This window comes from Oreochromis aureus, linkage group 1, assembly GCF_013358895.1.
Source record: "Oreochromis aureus strain Israel breed Guangdong linkage group 1, ZZ_aureus, whole genome shotgun sequence".
NCBI lineage: Eukaryota > Metazoa > Chordata > Actinopteri > Cichliformes > Cichlidae > Oreochromis > Oreochromis aureus.
Window position 1 is genome coordinate 25579999 of NC_052942.1, and position 14868 is coordinate 25594866.

General features: G+C 39.9%; 1 protein-coding gene across 2 annotated transcripts in view; it reads right to left on the minus strand.

Moving 5' to 3' along the window:
• kiaa1549lb (KIAA1549-like b) overlaps positions 1-14868 on the minus strand; it is a 54372-nt gene that overhangs the window by 19204 nt on the left and 20300 nt on the right. For both annotated transcript variants that reach the window (XM_039611374.1, XM_039611369.1), the window contains exons 2-7: positions 12857-13210; positions 9374-9859; positions 9133-9248; positions 4887-5106; positions 4440-4573; positions 3680-3848 (exon numbers count right to left, since the gene is read on the minus strand). In XM_039611374.1, coding sequence (XP_039467308.1) covers positions 3680-3848; positions 4440-4573; positions 4887-5106; positions 9133-9248; positions 9374-9859; positions 12857-13210 — 1479 coding nt within the window. The remainder of the gene's footprint in view (positions 1-3679; positions 3849-4439; positions 4574-4886; positions 5107-9132; positions 9249-9373; positions 9860-12856; positions 13211-14868) is intronic.

A 14868-nucleotide genomic window follows, 5' to 3' on the forward strand; every position in this document is an offset into this window, starting at 1 on the left:
CGTACCAACACTTTTGAAGCCTTTCAAGAAAAATGTACAGTAAGCCGTTGAAGGTTTGGCACATTTTGTGTGTTGATATCTCACTTTAAAGGCTCATTATCACTGAATGTCAGACAAATACAGAAGCAAGGGAAGCTTTAAGCAGTCTGAGCTCTGGTTGTCTCTGTGTTCTGTTACATCTATTTCCTGCCTGATTAAGCTGTTGTGCTAGAGACTGGTGCAGTGTTTTGGGGAATGCTGTATCAGTGGTCTGTGAAAGCACACTCACAGAACTGTACACTCAGGCATGACAGGAGAGACGGGTGGGGGAGAAGGGTGAGAGGAATAGTAAGGGCTTTAGCAACAATAATGGATAGGGCTGAAAGGCTGTCAGCAAAATCAGTTCAGTGCTGTCTATAAGCTTCAGTCATTTGCACTAACAATCAGCAAGGTTTAGCAAGCTTTTGTGTGAACCTCTGCTGTTTTCTGATGAGAACGTTGAAAATCCCAAATATTCTCCAGCAAAAGCTATTATTAATTTTCCCTACTTTGTACCTTCACATGTTGAAAAGTTAAATGATCTAGTCTAAAATGGTAACATTTCCAAATAGCTTCACTCATTACATTTGAGAAAGGTTGTTGCAAATCAGGGGGTGTAAAAGAGCTGAACTCAGCAGTCCAGACTGCACGTTGGAACGTATGAGATCGCGGGCCTTTGCTGTCAGAGCAGAGCCTAAGGTGGCAGGAGAATCCCCCACAGTTAATTATTTACTGCAATAATTGGCTTTGAAGTGAGGAGGCAGCCGCTGCTAGCATATGCTTGCACCTCCTGTGAGCAGTGTAATATCACTAACTGTGAGGCTACAAAACAAACAAAATCACTGTTGCACGCTTCTGTCTTTAACCCCACTGTCTCTCTGGCATTTTCCTCCATGTCAGTATCTGCTCCCTCAGTCTCTTCTTTTTACCGAGATTGCCTTCCTCTCTTTCTGTGCTCAGCAACTGAAACAATATGCCTGTAGGCTACTTGATTTTCTAACTTAATTCAGGCTCAACACAAAGTGGTTTTTAGTTTAATGCTCACTACTGGAAATCCTATCTATCTTGATTTCAACAATGTGAAACCCAAGACTGCTATCTATCCTCAGAGGCACTTAGGTCAGATCCCAGATTTGTCAGATTGGAAGACGCAAACCAAACGTAAAATATTTAATCTTACATTGTTTTCTTTCTTCTGCCCAGGACACACCAGGCTATGAGCAGGGAAACTTCTCTTTCTAGACAGGCACGTAGATGCTTTTGGAGCATAAGAGCTTCGTTTAGTATTTTTAACCGTTAGAGGTAGCACCCCTTTTGTTTTGTCTCAGTAGCACAACCTTTGGACCATCTTACTTCTTAAAATTCAGTTTTAGAGGCTTTTCTCCTTCCCAATACAGAGCAAGTACCTTCTTGTGTAAATACTGTGATTAGGCTAACATGAGTGCAACACTGGTGACACTCTAGATATTATATATTTTTTAAAAGACATGGTAAAAAAACAAAAAAATTAACCAACAGAGAGGTCATAGCTTTATTGAGCTCATATCGCTTGGAGAAAATGCAACTATCTTTGACTCATGACACTGAAATCTCATATATTTTGATAACAATTTCCTTTAACTTGTTACTAAACATAAACCATACAGAAAATTGATATGAACTGAAAATATAGAGGCGATAAAAGGATTCAAAGAAATTAGAAAATCCACAAGAAAAGGTGAGGATTCATTACAATCACTGGCATGCTATTAAATTACTTCAGAGTTTCTATTGGTGATGTGAATGGAAAACATTATTACCATTATTTGACAAACGTTAACACTCAGTTCTGAATCCTTCTAAGATCCAAACAAGTTTAGAGGTATAGAGGTTAGAAAATCTGTTTGGTCTCTTCCCACAATGTCCTTAGCAACAGCAGAACATGAAGAAGACTAAAAGTTCAAATAAAATGTAACTAAGACTGAACTCAGGCAGAGGTTATTACAAGGAAGCCTATAGTCCTATATAAAGTATCAGCTCTGGTGTGATCCTGACCATGACAATGTCCAAGTCCAATGATTAACAATTTCTCAAACTGACCACAGTCTAGAAATGTTCAAGCACTGAACCTGGTTAGAAACTATTGCAATCAAGCTGGGGAGTCTTGTTTCTGCTTGAATAGAAAGCAAACCAGAGGTGCAGTTTCCACACATCAGCCTCTTTAAATCCACAGCTTGTCCTGTGGCTTCCTCTTTATTCCTGAAGTCTGCTTGACCAGTGAGTCTTTAAATAGAATCTCTCCAGACCTGTTTGAGCTAGATAACAGGTTTGCTTACACTGGATTACATAATGCAAGACACTAAGGCCCATTTTGCACATATAATCTTTAAGATAATAATACTACAGGTAAAGCGTGAGCAGGACATCAGTGCTCTCAGTGTCTGCACAGGATGCCTTCAGGTTAGGAAACACACCTTTTGTATGAACTTGTAATGATCAAAACGTAACTCCGACGAGCACGAGAGAAAAAGCTGAAAAAGTGCCTCGCTGTACGACTGCTGAACACGAAAGATCATTTCCCCTTCCGATGCATTTGGCTATTATCTGCAGGGGTTTCAAGCAAAATGTGCGATGTAATATGACAGGCTGACTTCGGGGTACATGATGGATTATATCTAGCTGTTGCTGACTTGCTACTTCTGGTTAACACATTCTGAAGGTCCCATTGCTTTTGTTTACACATACTGCAGCGCATCAAGGAAGCACAACTCCAGAAGCCAGTATGCAAAGTGTTGCTGATGATAGACATAGACTGAAGCACAAAAAATCTCCAGGCGATTTCTGGGTAAAATTCTGTTTGTGTGTGTGTATCAGAGTAGTTCTGTTGCTGAACCTTCATTGTACATTTACTGTGAACCGGGTCAAGCAAAACAACAAATCCCTCCTTTAGGGATTAATAACGTACCATAAAAATAAGTCTCATTATATTGCATGCATCTGAGGTCCATGTCGACCATATCTCCATCCACTGAGCAGTTACACTAGGGATGGTAACAGGCTGCCAAAGGACTCTACTGGGATTGCTGTTTAGACTCCTGCTGATTCCCTGTCACTCTTTATTTTATTCCAAGTACAATGCTAACACAGATGGATGCTGAGCATGCCCTCAAAGGAGGCTGAGATGAAAGGCAGAGGCTTAGTTGTGTCTTTTCATCAACTTTCTTTAAATGACTCAAATGTTAAAAAAAAACAACTGTGATTGTAATAGCATAAGAACAGTCAAAAACATCCAATTACTGAAAAACTGGATGTCAGTCAGGCTTAGCGAAGAAATTTATGATTTTTGCCAATGCCTAGAGAAGCTTTTTGAGTCCATGTGAATGCAAAAAGCTCAGAATGCATTAAATTAACTAGGGCATGATTTCTACCATAGTTAATCAATACTAAAGTTTCAGTGTCCAAACAACTAGAGCCAAACATGAAAGCCCTGTGAGACACAACCTGAAACCTGTATATGGAAAAGGCTTCAAACTAAAGATCAAAACCAGGAATCTCTTTTTTGGAATCTCTTTTGTATTAAGAGAACAAATCAACCCAAGAACTACCTCTGATGCTTGTTCTTGTAGGGCCTGTTGCATTACTCATGACTAACACTCATTTCAGAATGCAAATTGCAACTCACGCTCAGCAACAATAAGTGGCGGATAGAAGAGGAAGTAGCCCACTAGCTCAGCTGACAGCTGACCAAGGAGATTTGAGGCAGCAGTGCCATTAAGAAAGCCAGTCCCATTCTTTACAGTGTAGACCAGTGACACAGCAGGAGATCCTGCTGCCTGAGAGACACTCAGCATCTAGGAAAAACACAAGAAAAGCCGAGGTCAGAAAAAGAACAAAGCGTAGAGAAGTGTGGGTAATATGAGCAAAATGCTTAGGATTACACTGTATACTGTACTCTGCAAATTCTAATAAATATTTTTCTAAATGACAGGAGAGGCACGGAAACAGTAACTGTCTTTAATGATAAATATCACCAAGAATCTCGACAGCAGAGAAATATGTATGTATGAATAAAAGAATTCAAAAATACGGTAGCTTTATCCATGCATGAACGTCAAATTATTTTTAATATAGGGTGCACTTTAATGTGGCAGCACATTAAAATTAATATAACCAATGCCTCTCCAGCATAATTAATTTGCATCTCAGAAGTAGTTCTTTAAAAAAAAAAAAAAAAGGCACAGCCCAATATGCTTAGGGACAATTTTGCTCAAACTGCACACAGTTTGCAGCTGTTTGTGGCTGCCACATCACATAAACCACATGGTGATCCTGAAGTGTAACAGGGGACAAAATTAAGTTATTTATCATCAATATCTATCCTGACAGCATGCGGCACGCCTACGCAATTCCAGGACTAGAACACAAAGGTTCCCCCGCAGTACCTGAACAGAGAGTCTGCTGTTAGCGTTGAGCACTTTGGCCTGCGCTTCGGAAAAAACCTTCTCAAGCCTCTGTTCCATCATTTGAGAGAAGCGACAGGACCGAGGATCATCGCCTACTCCCACAAACTGTAGCACTGCAACATAAAAACAACACAAACTGACAAACTGCATTCTGAAAATCAAAGAATTCTTCAAAAGCCTGTAAGAGTGTGTTTTGCTATCTTTGACAGTATATAACTATATTAGGAACATTTAGAATTTGACTTATTTGTGCTTATTTTATAAGTACCTACATGCCATATTGCCATTTCCTTCTCTGATGTGGTATCACAGAATTTCTTTTCACACTTCATACCCTTCCAGTGCACAGTCAAAGAAGGAACATATAACTGCAAGTCTCAAGCAGACTTATTTTTTTCTTTTCAACCTGACTGAGCACTGGCTGACCTGTTTTCAGCTGGAAGCCTGTGGCTGGGCTGGGTCTCCATAATGCAACCGGGAGGGGCAGGGCTGTTACCATGGGGAGGTACTGCCGCAGGTCTGCAATCAGCTTATCACGGCCATAGGATGCCAAGCCTTCCATCACTACAGACGGAGGGTAAACTATATCCCCTCCAGTCACGTGATAAGCCACTGTCATGTTGGGAGAACCAAATACAGTCTCCACCTAAGAAAGAAAAAGAAAAACAGAGTTGGATGTCTTTGAGAAGCCATATTGCTTACATTTTACCATTAATTACAAAATGATTGCCTCTACAAATCCATGATTAAAGAAGGTATTTTCAACATGTCTTCTATGATGTGCTAAGTACTATGAAAAAGTTTTGAGCCATACCTAGAGCCCAACTTGTATTTTCTTTTAAAATGGGCTTGAGCAAAAGTTCTCCAGGCTTTCAAAATTTATTCAGACATTGGCTGCTTTTAGTCCAGTCATTATATCTAATAATTTTCAGAGGATTTCTTTTTTACTTAACACATACCTATGAATCATCCAAGAATAAAAAAGTCACCTAAACCATGGGATGAACCAGTGTTCTGTCTAGAAAAAGACAACTTGGCAAAGAACCAATTTTAAATTGTGTCTCTAGCCACAGCCTGTCATACACACACGCAAAACACAATTTGTTCTAATTTCCTAATACAAATGTATAAAATCTACCAAATATCACATAGTTTGACAGGAATAAAATTCTGTTTTTGCACCAACAAAATGATTTCCAAAGAGCTACTAGCCAAAAACTCAACATATCTCAGCAGTGTCTCCTTAAAAAGTTGAGGAAACTGGACAAATAGATGACAAAAGAAGTGGCAGGCCTATGAGCATATCTATATCAATATCAGAAAGTTGTGTCCTTAAGGAAAAGGCAAAAATCCAGATCTGTCACAGGACCTGAGAGATGCATCTGGCCCATCTATTTGATTCATCTACTGTTTGCCAAAGCCTGATTAGAAATGACCTCACTGGAAGGGCGACAGTCAAGAAGCCATTCTTAATGAAGAAAAATGATCCCTTCTACACTTTTAATGAAACTTAAACATACAGTATATTAAGATAAAATACATTCTGGTTTCTGAAGAAGAAAGCAAATATGCTAACCCACTAAATGTAGTCATAAAAAATACATAAAAATACATTAAAAAATGGAAAATATCCAATACCCAAAAAACAATATAAAAAGCACAGTAAAATTGTAGAGAAAAAAAATCATCCAAACAATATATTACAGGCTAGGAATAAAATAAATTAAGCAAAATTAATGTCTGCATTTAGAACCTCCTTAAAGATCTGAGCGGTTTCTTTCATATTCCAAAATCAGAAAAAAATATACTTTATTATAAGATGATGTAAATCTAACGTCACCATAAAGCTGGTATATGCAGCACTGCATACCAGTTTGCATCATTACCCACAATGCAACCACAAAAAGTAAAGTGACATCTCAAGCGGACCTTTCAGATAGCCACTGCTTTTTTGCCTTTTTATTCATCTTAGTACGGAATGAAAATCACTTGTAGACAACGACTAGATGTCCAAGTCACTGATGTGGCTTGTGGGGAAAAATATGATCAGAGGAATATTGTTTCTAAAGGTCTCAAAGAACAAGCGTTTTTAAGAAACATTGTTCTGTGTGTTGTATAGGGTCATTAACACATGTAGAATAAAGTCAATGATGTCCAAACCTGATGATTCATATGTTATGTCTGCTGACTTACTACTAAGACAACTAAATAGAATAGAAGCTTGTTAATGTCATCAGCCACACCTTTTACTTCTCCAGCTATAATAAATTGAAATTTCTGCTGTAAAAAAAAACTATAACGGTTTTTAAATTTATTTGAATGAATCTTACCATATAGTAAAAATCACTCAAATAGAAATTGCATACATGCTATGAAATCGTTCACAGTAAATTGGAAGATGCACTTGTAATTATTATCCAAGTCACTAATGAGAGCATCAGGAAGAGGAGGGAGTGATCATGGAATACAGATATGTGGCGAGAACCACCAGGGCCTGAGGGGCTGCTGAGAAGAGAGACATGAGCGAGACTGTTAAATAGGTGAGTTTGGGACAAAGAGGCTTATGTTCCTGCACTTCTAACCCGAGAGGACCGGAATCAATACATTCACGGAAATAAATGCAAAATCTGTGTGTTTGGGAAATTGTCTCATCACAGAATAAAATTTATACAGTATGTGTTTGTCAGTAAGAGTTTGACTTCTTCATGAACTCCGAGTACAGTGAAAGTGGAAAAGGGAATGATGACAGATCTAGCGTGCGTGTATGAGAGGTGAAACCATTCAAATCCGTTATCTAAACCCATCTGAAAGCCTGTGCTGACAAGGAGATCCACTAGCCGAAACACTGAGAGCCTAGTCTCTGTAGCTGAGAGTCACCACTCTGCTTCCTCACAATTCAGCCTTGTTACGAGCTCTGTGAAAAGAGCCCTTTATTATCACTTCATCCTCTTGGGCTTCACCCATGTGAAGGTGTTATTAAGAGATTGCATTTCGAACACACACACACTAACTCTGTCTCAAAGAGTGTGACAGACTGCAGCAGACGAACCGAACAGATCCCACTATTGGCATTCAAAAACTCTCAAGTTGTGGCAGAGTCCTAACTCCATGAAAGACACGGAAATAGCTCAGTATTATTTTTTTAATGGTCTTAGTCCTGAGGTTCAGTTCATTTAGTCTATTTCTCGTGATCTTTTTAGCATCAGCTCAGCACATCACTCTCCTCCCAACCATTTATAACCTATAATTAAACACAGAAGCAATTTCCCCAGCCAACAGCTTGCCTCTCATTGGATGAGAAAGAAGTGCTACTAAAAGGAAACCAGGCAATGCTGAAATGGGTGACAGGAGTGCACTGAAGCAAGACACCTTCAGAGACTACAGAGAGCGAACATGTGAGAGCACTGACCTTCACATCGCCAGGACAAATACACAAGGCTCACTCTCAAATATTTGATACTTCCAGATTGAGAAATACAACACAATAAGGCATTTCATTGATCTACACATACACAAACACACACACACACAGGTGCACTTTACATTTGTTCAATCCTGGAGCAATGACTGTGACTGTGACAGTGCTATGAAGACAGATTTCTCTGTATTCACTTCCAGACCTCAGAAGACTCTTTTTATAACAAAATGTATTGTTTGCATGTGCTTTATTCGTATATTCATATGTTTACCATCTTACTGACATCACAAGAGCAAGTTTTTGGTAGATCCTCACAATTAGACATTTCTGTTCCGCACTTGGTGCTTTTCTCACACCTAAGTCACATTGAGTGAAGGTATTGGAGGCTTACTGCAAGGACAAGGTGGCTTTTGGCAGTGCAGGGGCTATGACTGGTTCACAACTAACCTATGCACACACAAAAAGATGATTGTGTGAAATATGGATAGGTTCTGGAGACACTCAGGTTGTGTCTTGTAAATATCTACAGCACCGCTACAGTCCTAACGTGCATCTTACTTTAATCTTGGTACACTTAGTCAAATATGTGACATCACTCTGTGCCTTCTGGGACACATTCAGTCAACCTAATTTCTATATTAGTCTTCATTTCTTCTCACACAGCCTACATGAGGGTCCTGGGTATGAGTGTGTAACACATGCTTATAAACCTCTGGTTTTCTGGAGAGTGCACAACCAGAAAACAATTCTTCAGTGTTGAAAATGTATTTATTTATTCATTTATTTAGTTATTGTCTAAGCTGAATAGTTTTTCAGGCTTCTTGAGGGTTCAAGCAATTTTTTTTAAACCAAATCTTATGAAAAAGGGAATTTGACTCTCATGAGTTCATGGCAAGCTCATAAGACATTAAAACTGTGTCAATGAAACAGTAGGGCTTTGCAATCACAAGGTATCCACACCCTAGAAGATACCCTACTTTATCTTCTCTTCTTCTCTAAATAGGACCCTAATTTCCAGAAAAAAAACATAATATTATTATTATTAAATTATTATTGTTAAATAGGTTGTGAAACTAGAGAGAGAGAGAGACCATAAATGCATAACAAAAGTGTTAACTTAAGTTGTAATTCAAGAGAAGCTGTAAAAAAATATATTTGTTCAACCATATTTGAAGAAATCAAGTTATGTTATATATATTAAAAACATGAAAAAGATGTTGTAGCACAATAAGCAATAACTGGTGAAAGTCTGACCTGTGCTTGGGCAGAGGTATCATTGAGAGCTTTCCTGAGGCCTTGACTTAGTCCCCTTCGCAGGTTTTGCCTCTGAATGCTGTCTAGCCTGTTTCTCCTCACATAGATGGAAACAACTAAGAGACAGACAAAAAGAACAAGACAGGACAGGCAACAGACAAAACAAGTCAGAGCAATAAATTAAAAAAAACATATCATTATATTATTTTTCTCTAAGACTTCTCCAAAAAGTACTGTTTACCTGTTTTCACCCACATTCTCTCAGTGATGTTGCACTGTTGTGGTGGAGTCTCTGTGGTAGTGGTGAAAGGTGAGATGAAGACAGCCGTGACCCCCCTGGGAGGGCTCGTTCTTAGGACAGGTGGTGTGAATGTTCTCCTGTTGGACTGAGTCCTGACGGTTGTGGTGGTTGTGGTTTTCCTGGTCGCGAACGTGGTCTGTGGTGTGGTAGTGGTGGTTGACTGTGTAGTGACTCTTAGGGAAGGCGTGGTAGTGGTGGAGTTTTTAGTTTTTGTGGTTGAAGTCGTAGTGGTGGAAAGCTTAACAGAGGCTGTCGTGGTGTCTTGTCGAGGGGTCAGAGGTGATACCTGAGTTGTCCTCTCGGTAGGCCCAGCAGAATGGGTAATTCTGACTGATTGAGAGGGGCTTAAACTAGCCTCTTTTTCTTTGGGGAAAGTGAGTCCAACTGTTTTGGAAGTTCCAGCGGTTAATTCATCCGTCTCTGCCTCTGTAAGAACAAATGTCTCAGTCACTACCAGTGAGTGATTAGAATCTAATGATGAGATCAAACTTGGTGATGATGATGGAAATGAGGATTGCTCAACATTTAGAGAGACGGCTAAAGATGCAGTGCCTTGATCCATGGTCGCTTTTCTTATGTATGAGGATGAGAGAGGGGATGAAGATGGCGATGAAAATGATGACGATGATGATGATGACAATGAATGATAAGAAGGGAAGGATGAAATCAGGTCAGCTGGGAAGGTTGATGTCTTCAGGATGGAATCAGTTGTCTTACTCTTGCTGTCAGTATCAGAGATACTATGCACAGGGCTATTTGAAAGTGTTACAGCAGAATCAAATGCAGATTCGAGAGAGGGAACAGCTGTCAGCGAGGGGCTGTTCCTGCTCTTATATATCAATTCAACATGAGCAGCTTGGGAAAATGCTGCAGAATCAGTAGTTATATGAGTCAGGGGCAAAAAAACATCTTGCTGTACATTAACAGCCATAGATGACTTAAAATTAGCTGGGTACAAGCTCCATTTCTTATAGTCGGAAGTTGCAAAAGATGGATAGTCACCAGTTGGATGAGCTGGATATGGACCACTGGCAACAGCTGTTGAATCAGCAGAATTCAGCATGTACACATTACGCTCTTGTCCGTCTTCCAGCTTTGGATTTTGAAATGAGGGACCAACTGCTGGTAAATTAGATTTTACCCTGTCAAAGGTTATAGATGTGCTTTCTAATTTAAAGCCACTGCTTTCAAGAGGCATAGGCTTGGTGGTTTTCCACTCTGTATATGGTGCCATTAGTTTTGTGCCCAAGCTGAAAATAGCACTCCATGTCTCCATGCCTTTTTGTCCATCACTGGAGGAAGTAGTTACAGCAGGGGAAACATGGGAGGGCATGTTTGTTTCTCTGCCCAGGTGAAAATTAGATTTATTGCTATTCACACTAGTGATTGGTCCCTGAGAGTGAGAAAAAGAGTTTGTTGTTTGTGTTAGGGTCATTTCTGACGGTTCATTATGACCCACCGATGTCACATTGTCTCTGTGAAAAACTCTCATAAGAGGTTCAGCTGTCACTGGTAAAAAGGGGATTTCAGTAGAGATTTTTCCAGAACCTGCAGAGCCTTTAGTCAGCATGAAAAAATCTGTTTTAGTCCCGAGAGATGGGAAGCGTGTTGCGAACACTGATGGAGTTTCTTTCTTGTAAAACATAGTATCACTGATCAGAGAAGATTCATTGTTTCCATTAAATAAAGGAGAACCTTGCAATATTTTACTATTTTCTGCTCTTGTGTGGATCTCAGTCACTCCCTCTGATTTTATATGAGAAGAGGTTTCATCAGAGGACACCACTGTCTCTTCAGATTTTTGAGAAGTTAAACTAAGTGTATACAATTTATGGAAAAAATCAGGCAAAGGCCTTGTTTGAAGAGGTCCTTCTGAGGAAGTTATTTGCAGTGATGAAATAGATTTGGGTTGGTTTGCAAAATATATCTCACTTCTGGAAGATAGCTCATCTATATTATTATAGTTTGGGTTGTACGTAGGCTGACTGAGGTGTGAATGGCTTCTGGTTGTATAAATTATATCATTTGCAGATCCCGAAAGAGATTCTATCTTATTGCTAGGAAATAAAGTTTTTGAATTTGTGTAATCTATGTGCAAGTGAGTTATGCCCTTGGAAGACCCAGTTACAGATTCCTGAACATTTCTGGGTCTCAAATTTAACAAATCTGACTCCAGTGCAGACGATGTTGTTCCTGTTCTGGTGCTCAAACTGGGGATAGAACGAGTGGTGGAATCAGGTTTCAGCTGTGTGAGTGAAACTGAGTTATTCAGGTGAGCATGAGTGGAAACAGATCTGAGCTCTGCTGCCGTTATCTCTCCCTGGTTGTAAATTACATCAGTGGCAGGGACTCTGGGACTGCTGTGACCCGCTGCGATCGGTAAATCACCAGGATTAGAAGCATGCTCTGAGGACATCATGCCAGAGTGGCTACCTGTTAGCTTGGTGATTGCAGCTTCAGAGAGAGTCACTTTACCTGGTGGAGTCTCCAAGGAAACTGTAAAAAATGATTCACCTGGTGTGATCGCCATTACTGGTGACACAGTGGGAGTCCCAACATGCGAGCTGAGTGATGACATGATGGCATGACTTTCGTGAAAAAAAGTGCGACTATCTCCTGCTGTCTTAAATTCCTTTTCCATGTATGCCGTTTGGTTTAGAAGCCACTGTGTGATATGACTAGAAATTGAGTAGCCTTTAGGATGGGCAGACAGGAGTGCTGATGTGGGATCTTGTGAAGCTCCCTGCTGCCTTTGAACAGCTTGACTCTCCAGTTTAGTGGGAAATGAGGCGTTCATTTCAAGATTATTGGCGGGTACAAAGTTCATACCTGGATTTTGCATTTGAGTAGGTCTGTACAAAGTTTTTAAAAGATTTTGACTATAGTTAGGAGTAGAGTAGGGTGTATATGTGCTGGTTACTGGTGTCCGGATTTCTTTGGGTGTTGCAATTCTAGTGTATAATTCACTCATAGTGTAGATTCTGTCCACTGATGAATGTGTTGTTACTTTATTGCTTTTATCAATGCTGGTTTCACTTGAAGAGTGTGGCCGTTTGCTTGTTTTGTTTTGTCTCTCCCGTCTTACAGATTGCAGGTCAGCAAGTGACTGAGTGGTGGATTGTGGGATTGTTAAACTGTCTGACCAACCCTGAGACCTTGCTGATAACGCTGCTGTTTCTGTCTGAAGGGCTTTGTCTGTCCACTCAGTGGAAGGTGACAGGAAAAATGAAGGCACGGAGGATGAAAGCACAGACAGTGTGGATGGAGATGGAGAAGACATTATTGGTGTCAACTCGGTTGATGATGGAAACGATGATACAATATTGTTTCCGTTTGTGAAGAATACATGTGACAGCCTGGAGACAGTGTAATCAGCAGTCTGAGGCGGTGCTGCGTGTTTTTGAGACATGCTAAAAGTCAAACCTGAGCTGGCTCCCACATGTGACGATGAGGAGGACATGTCTGAGCCCTGGCTGGAATTACGTGAAGGCCATTGGGTGGTATGGATCTCATCCCTGGTGATAGTTGGCAAGGTTCTACTTTGATCAAGGCTCACTGGATGTTTGACAGTTCCTGCCATCATGGTTAAGACAGAAGAAAAAGCAGGCTGCCCCGATAAGCCCTCCGCATCAGTGTCTGAGTGACTGTCTGAATGGACAACTGGGAAAGGCACCTCCTCAGCCACTGACAGGTCAGCCGATGGGTGAGCAGGAACGCCTGTGACTGCTGGGTCGCTCGGTAAAGGTGAGGAGCCTGAGGCATCGTAGGTGGATTTTTCTGTTATGAGGACATAAAGGGGAAAGATGGTTCAGTAAGTTACAAAGAAACAGATTCTTGTTCTGCATACCCATGGACATCTGTAAATCAGCAACAAACAAATAATAGCCAATACATTGAGATTTCTACTGCAGTCATGGAGTTATGAATTCATCAAAGCTCACTTCTTAGAAGCCTTCGAGTTTGCAGTTAAAATGTTAGTAAATCATTAATGAATTGATGTTGGTCCAGATGCTCTGCTGTTCTTTCTGCTGTCCAACAGTCAGTTGGAGATTAATTAAAGAGCTATCGAAAAACATAAAGCAGGACAAGGTTAAAGGTAAAAGCAGTGGTACGGAATAACACATTTCTGAATTTTTAAGCCCTAGAACCTGTATGAAATGCCATGCTGATGCCCTGTCCTATTAAATGACAGTGTGAAAAATCAGACTGCCACTGCATTGTGCATACTCATTCAGCCTGCATGTCAGCACAGTATTACTTTTCTGTAAACAAGACAGATGAGGCCATTACATAGAGACTGGTATGTCTCACTGTTACACAGGATCAAACAAAGCACATGTGCAAATGGATGTGGCTGTCAGGGGTAATTGTGATATTTTGGATAAGCTATCATTTAAAAAAAAAAAGAAAGAAATAATACTTTCAGTGTACAATCTCTTAAGATTGTGAGAGATATCACAAATACTAGTCAGTTAGAGGAATATAATGATAGGTTTCTAATAGTCTCAGACAATATACCAAGGGCAAACATGTATTCCCAAAATAGAGGAAAAGGCACAGTCTTCAAAGTGGAACAAATAGAATTACTCAAGAGATAGCAACCATGTTCTAAAGTACAGCAAAGATTATGGCACGCCTAAAAAACCACTTTGGACTCATGTTACTGTGTTTTGTGCCTTTGCAGAAATTACATCTCAGTAAAAGAAAGAGAGAGACAGCTGGAGAATATTAGCTATCATCAAGATGCTGGAGGTCATTAATGTGCTGAAGCTGAGCTGTTTCTCCTCCATTCCTGTCCCTACCACTTCTTTTATTCACGGCACATCGTCAACACATCCATACAGGGATTATTTTATCCATTTATGAAGCTTAGCATTCCTCTCACATCTTCCACCCCCTCAACATGCTTCCCTTGCTAAAGTGCATCTAACTAGTAAAACCCCTTAGTGTCTGAGAGACATGGACAGAAGACGAAGCGAGTTGGGGACTGTTTTGACATACCCGAGTACTCAGAAAAGCAAAAGAGATACTCAAATAGTGTATATGTTATTTTGCCAGATCTGTTTTTCAATTTCATTTCTTTTAATAAATACATACTTGAGCATAGAATGAATGTATGTTAAGTGTCCAGCACATTCTGTGAAATCTTTGAGTCTATTTCATTTTTTTTGTACAACACATCACGATTAGCCTAAGGCAGTGTGTACTAACACAGCTGGGACTGAAAACACTTTTTTTCTATCAGTAGAAATACAGAATATTAAATGAGAACTGTAATAGAATTTAATACCCGTGCATTTAGCAAAAGTTCCAGGTTTATAACTCTGAATGTAGCCTTAAATGTCACCAATATCCCAGAGAATTGGCATAATGCTTTTTATAATTTGTTTTCAGAGGAGTAAATCATAGAATTTTATTATCTGCCAGTATTAGTT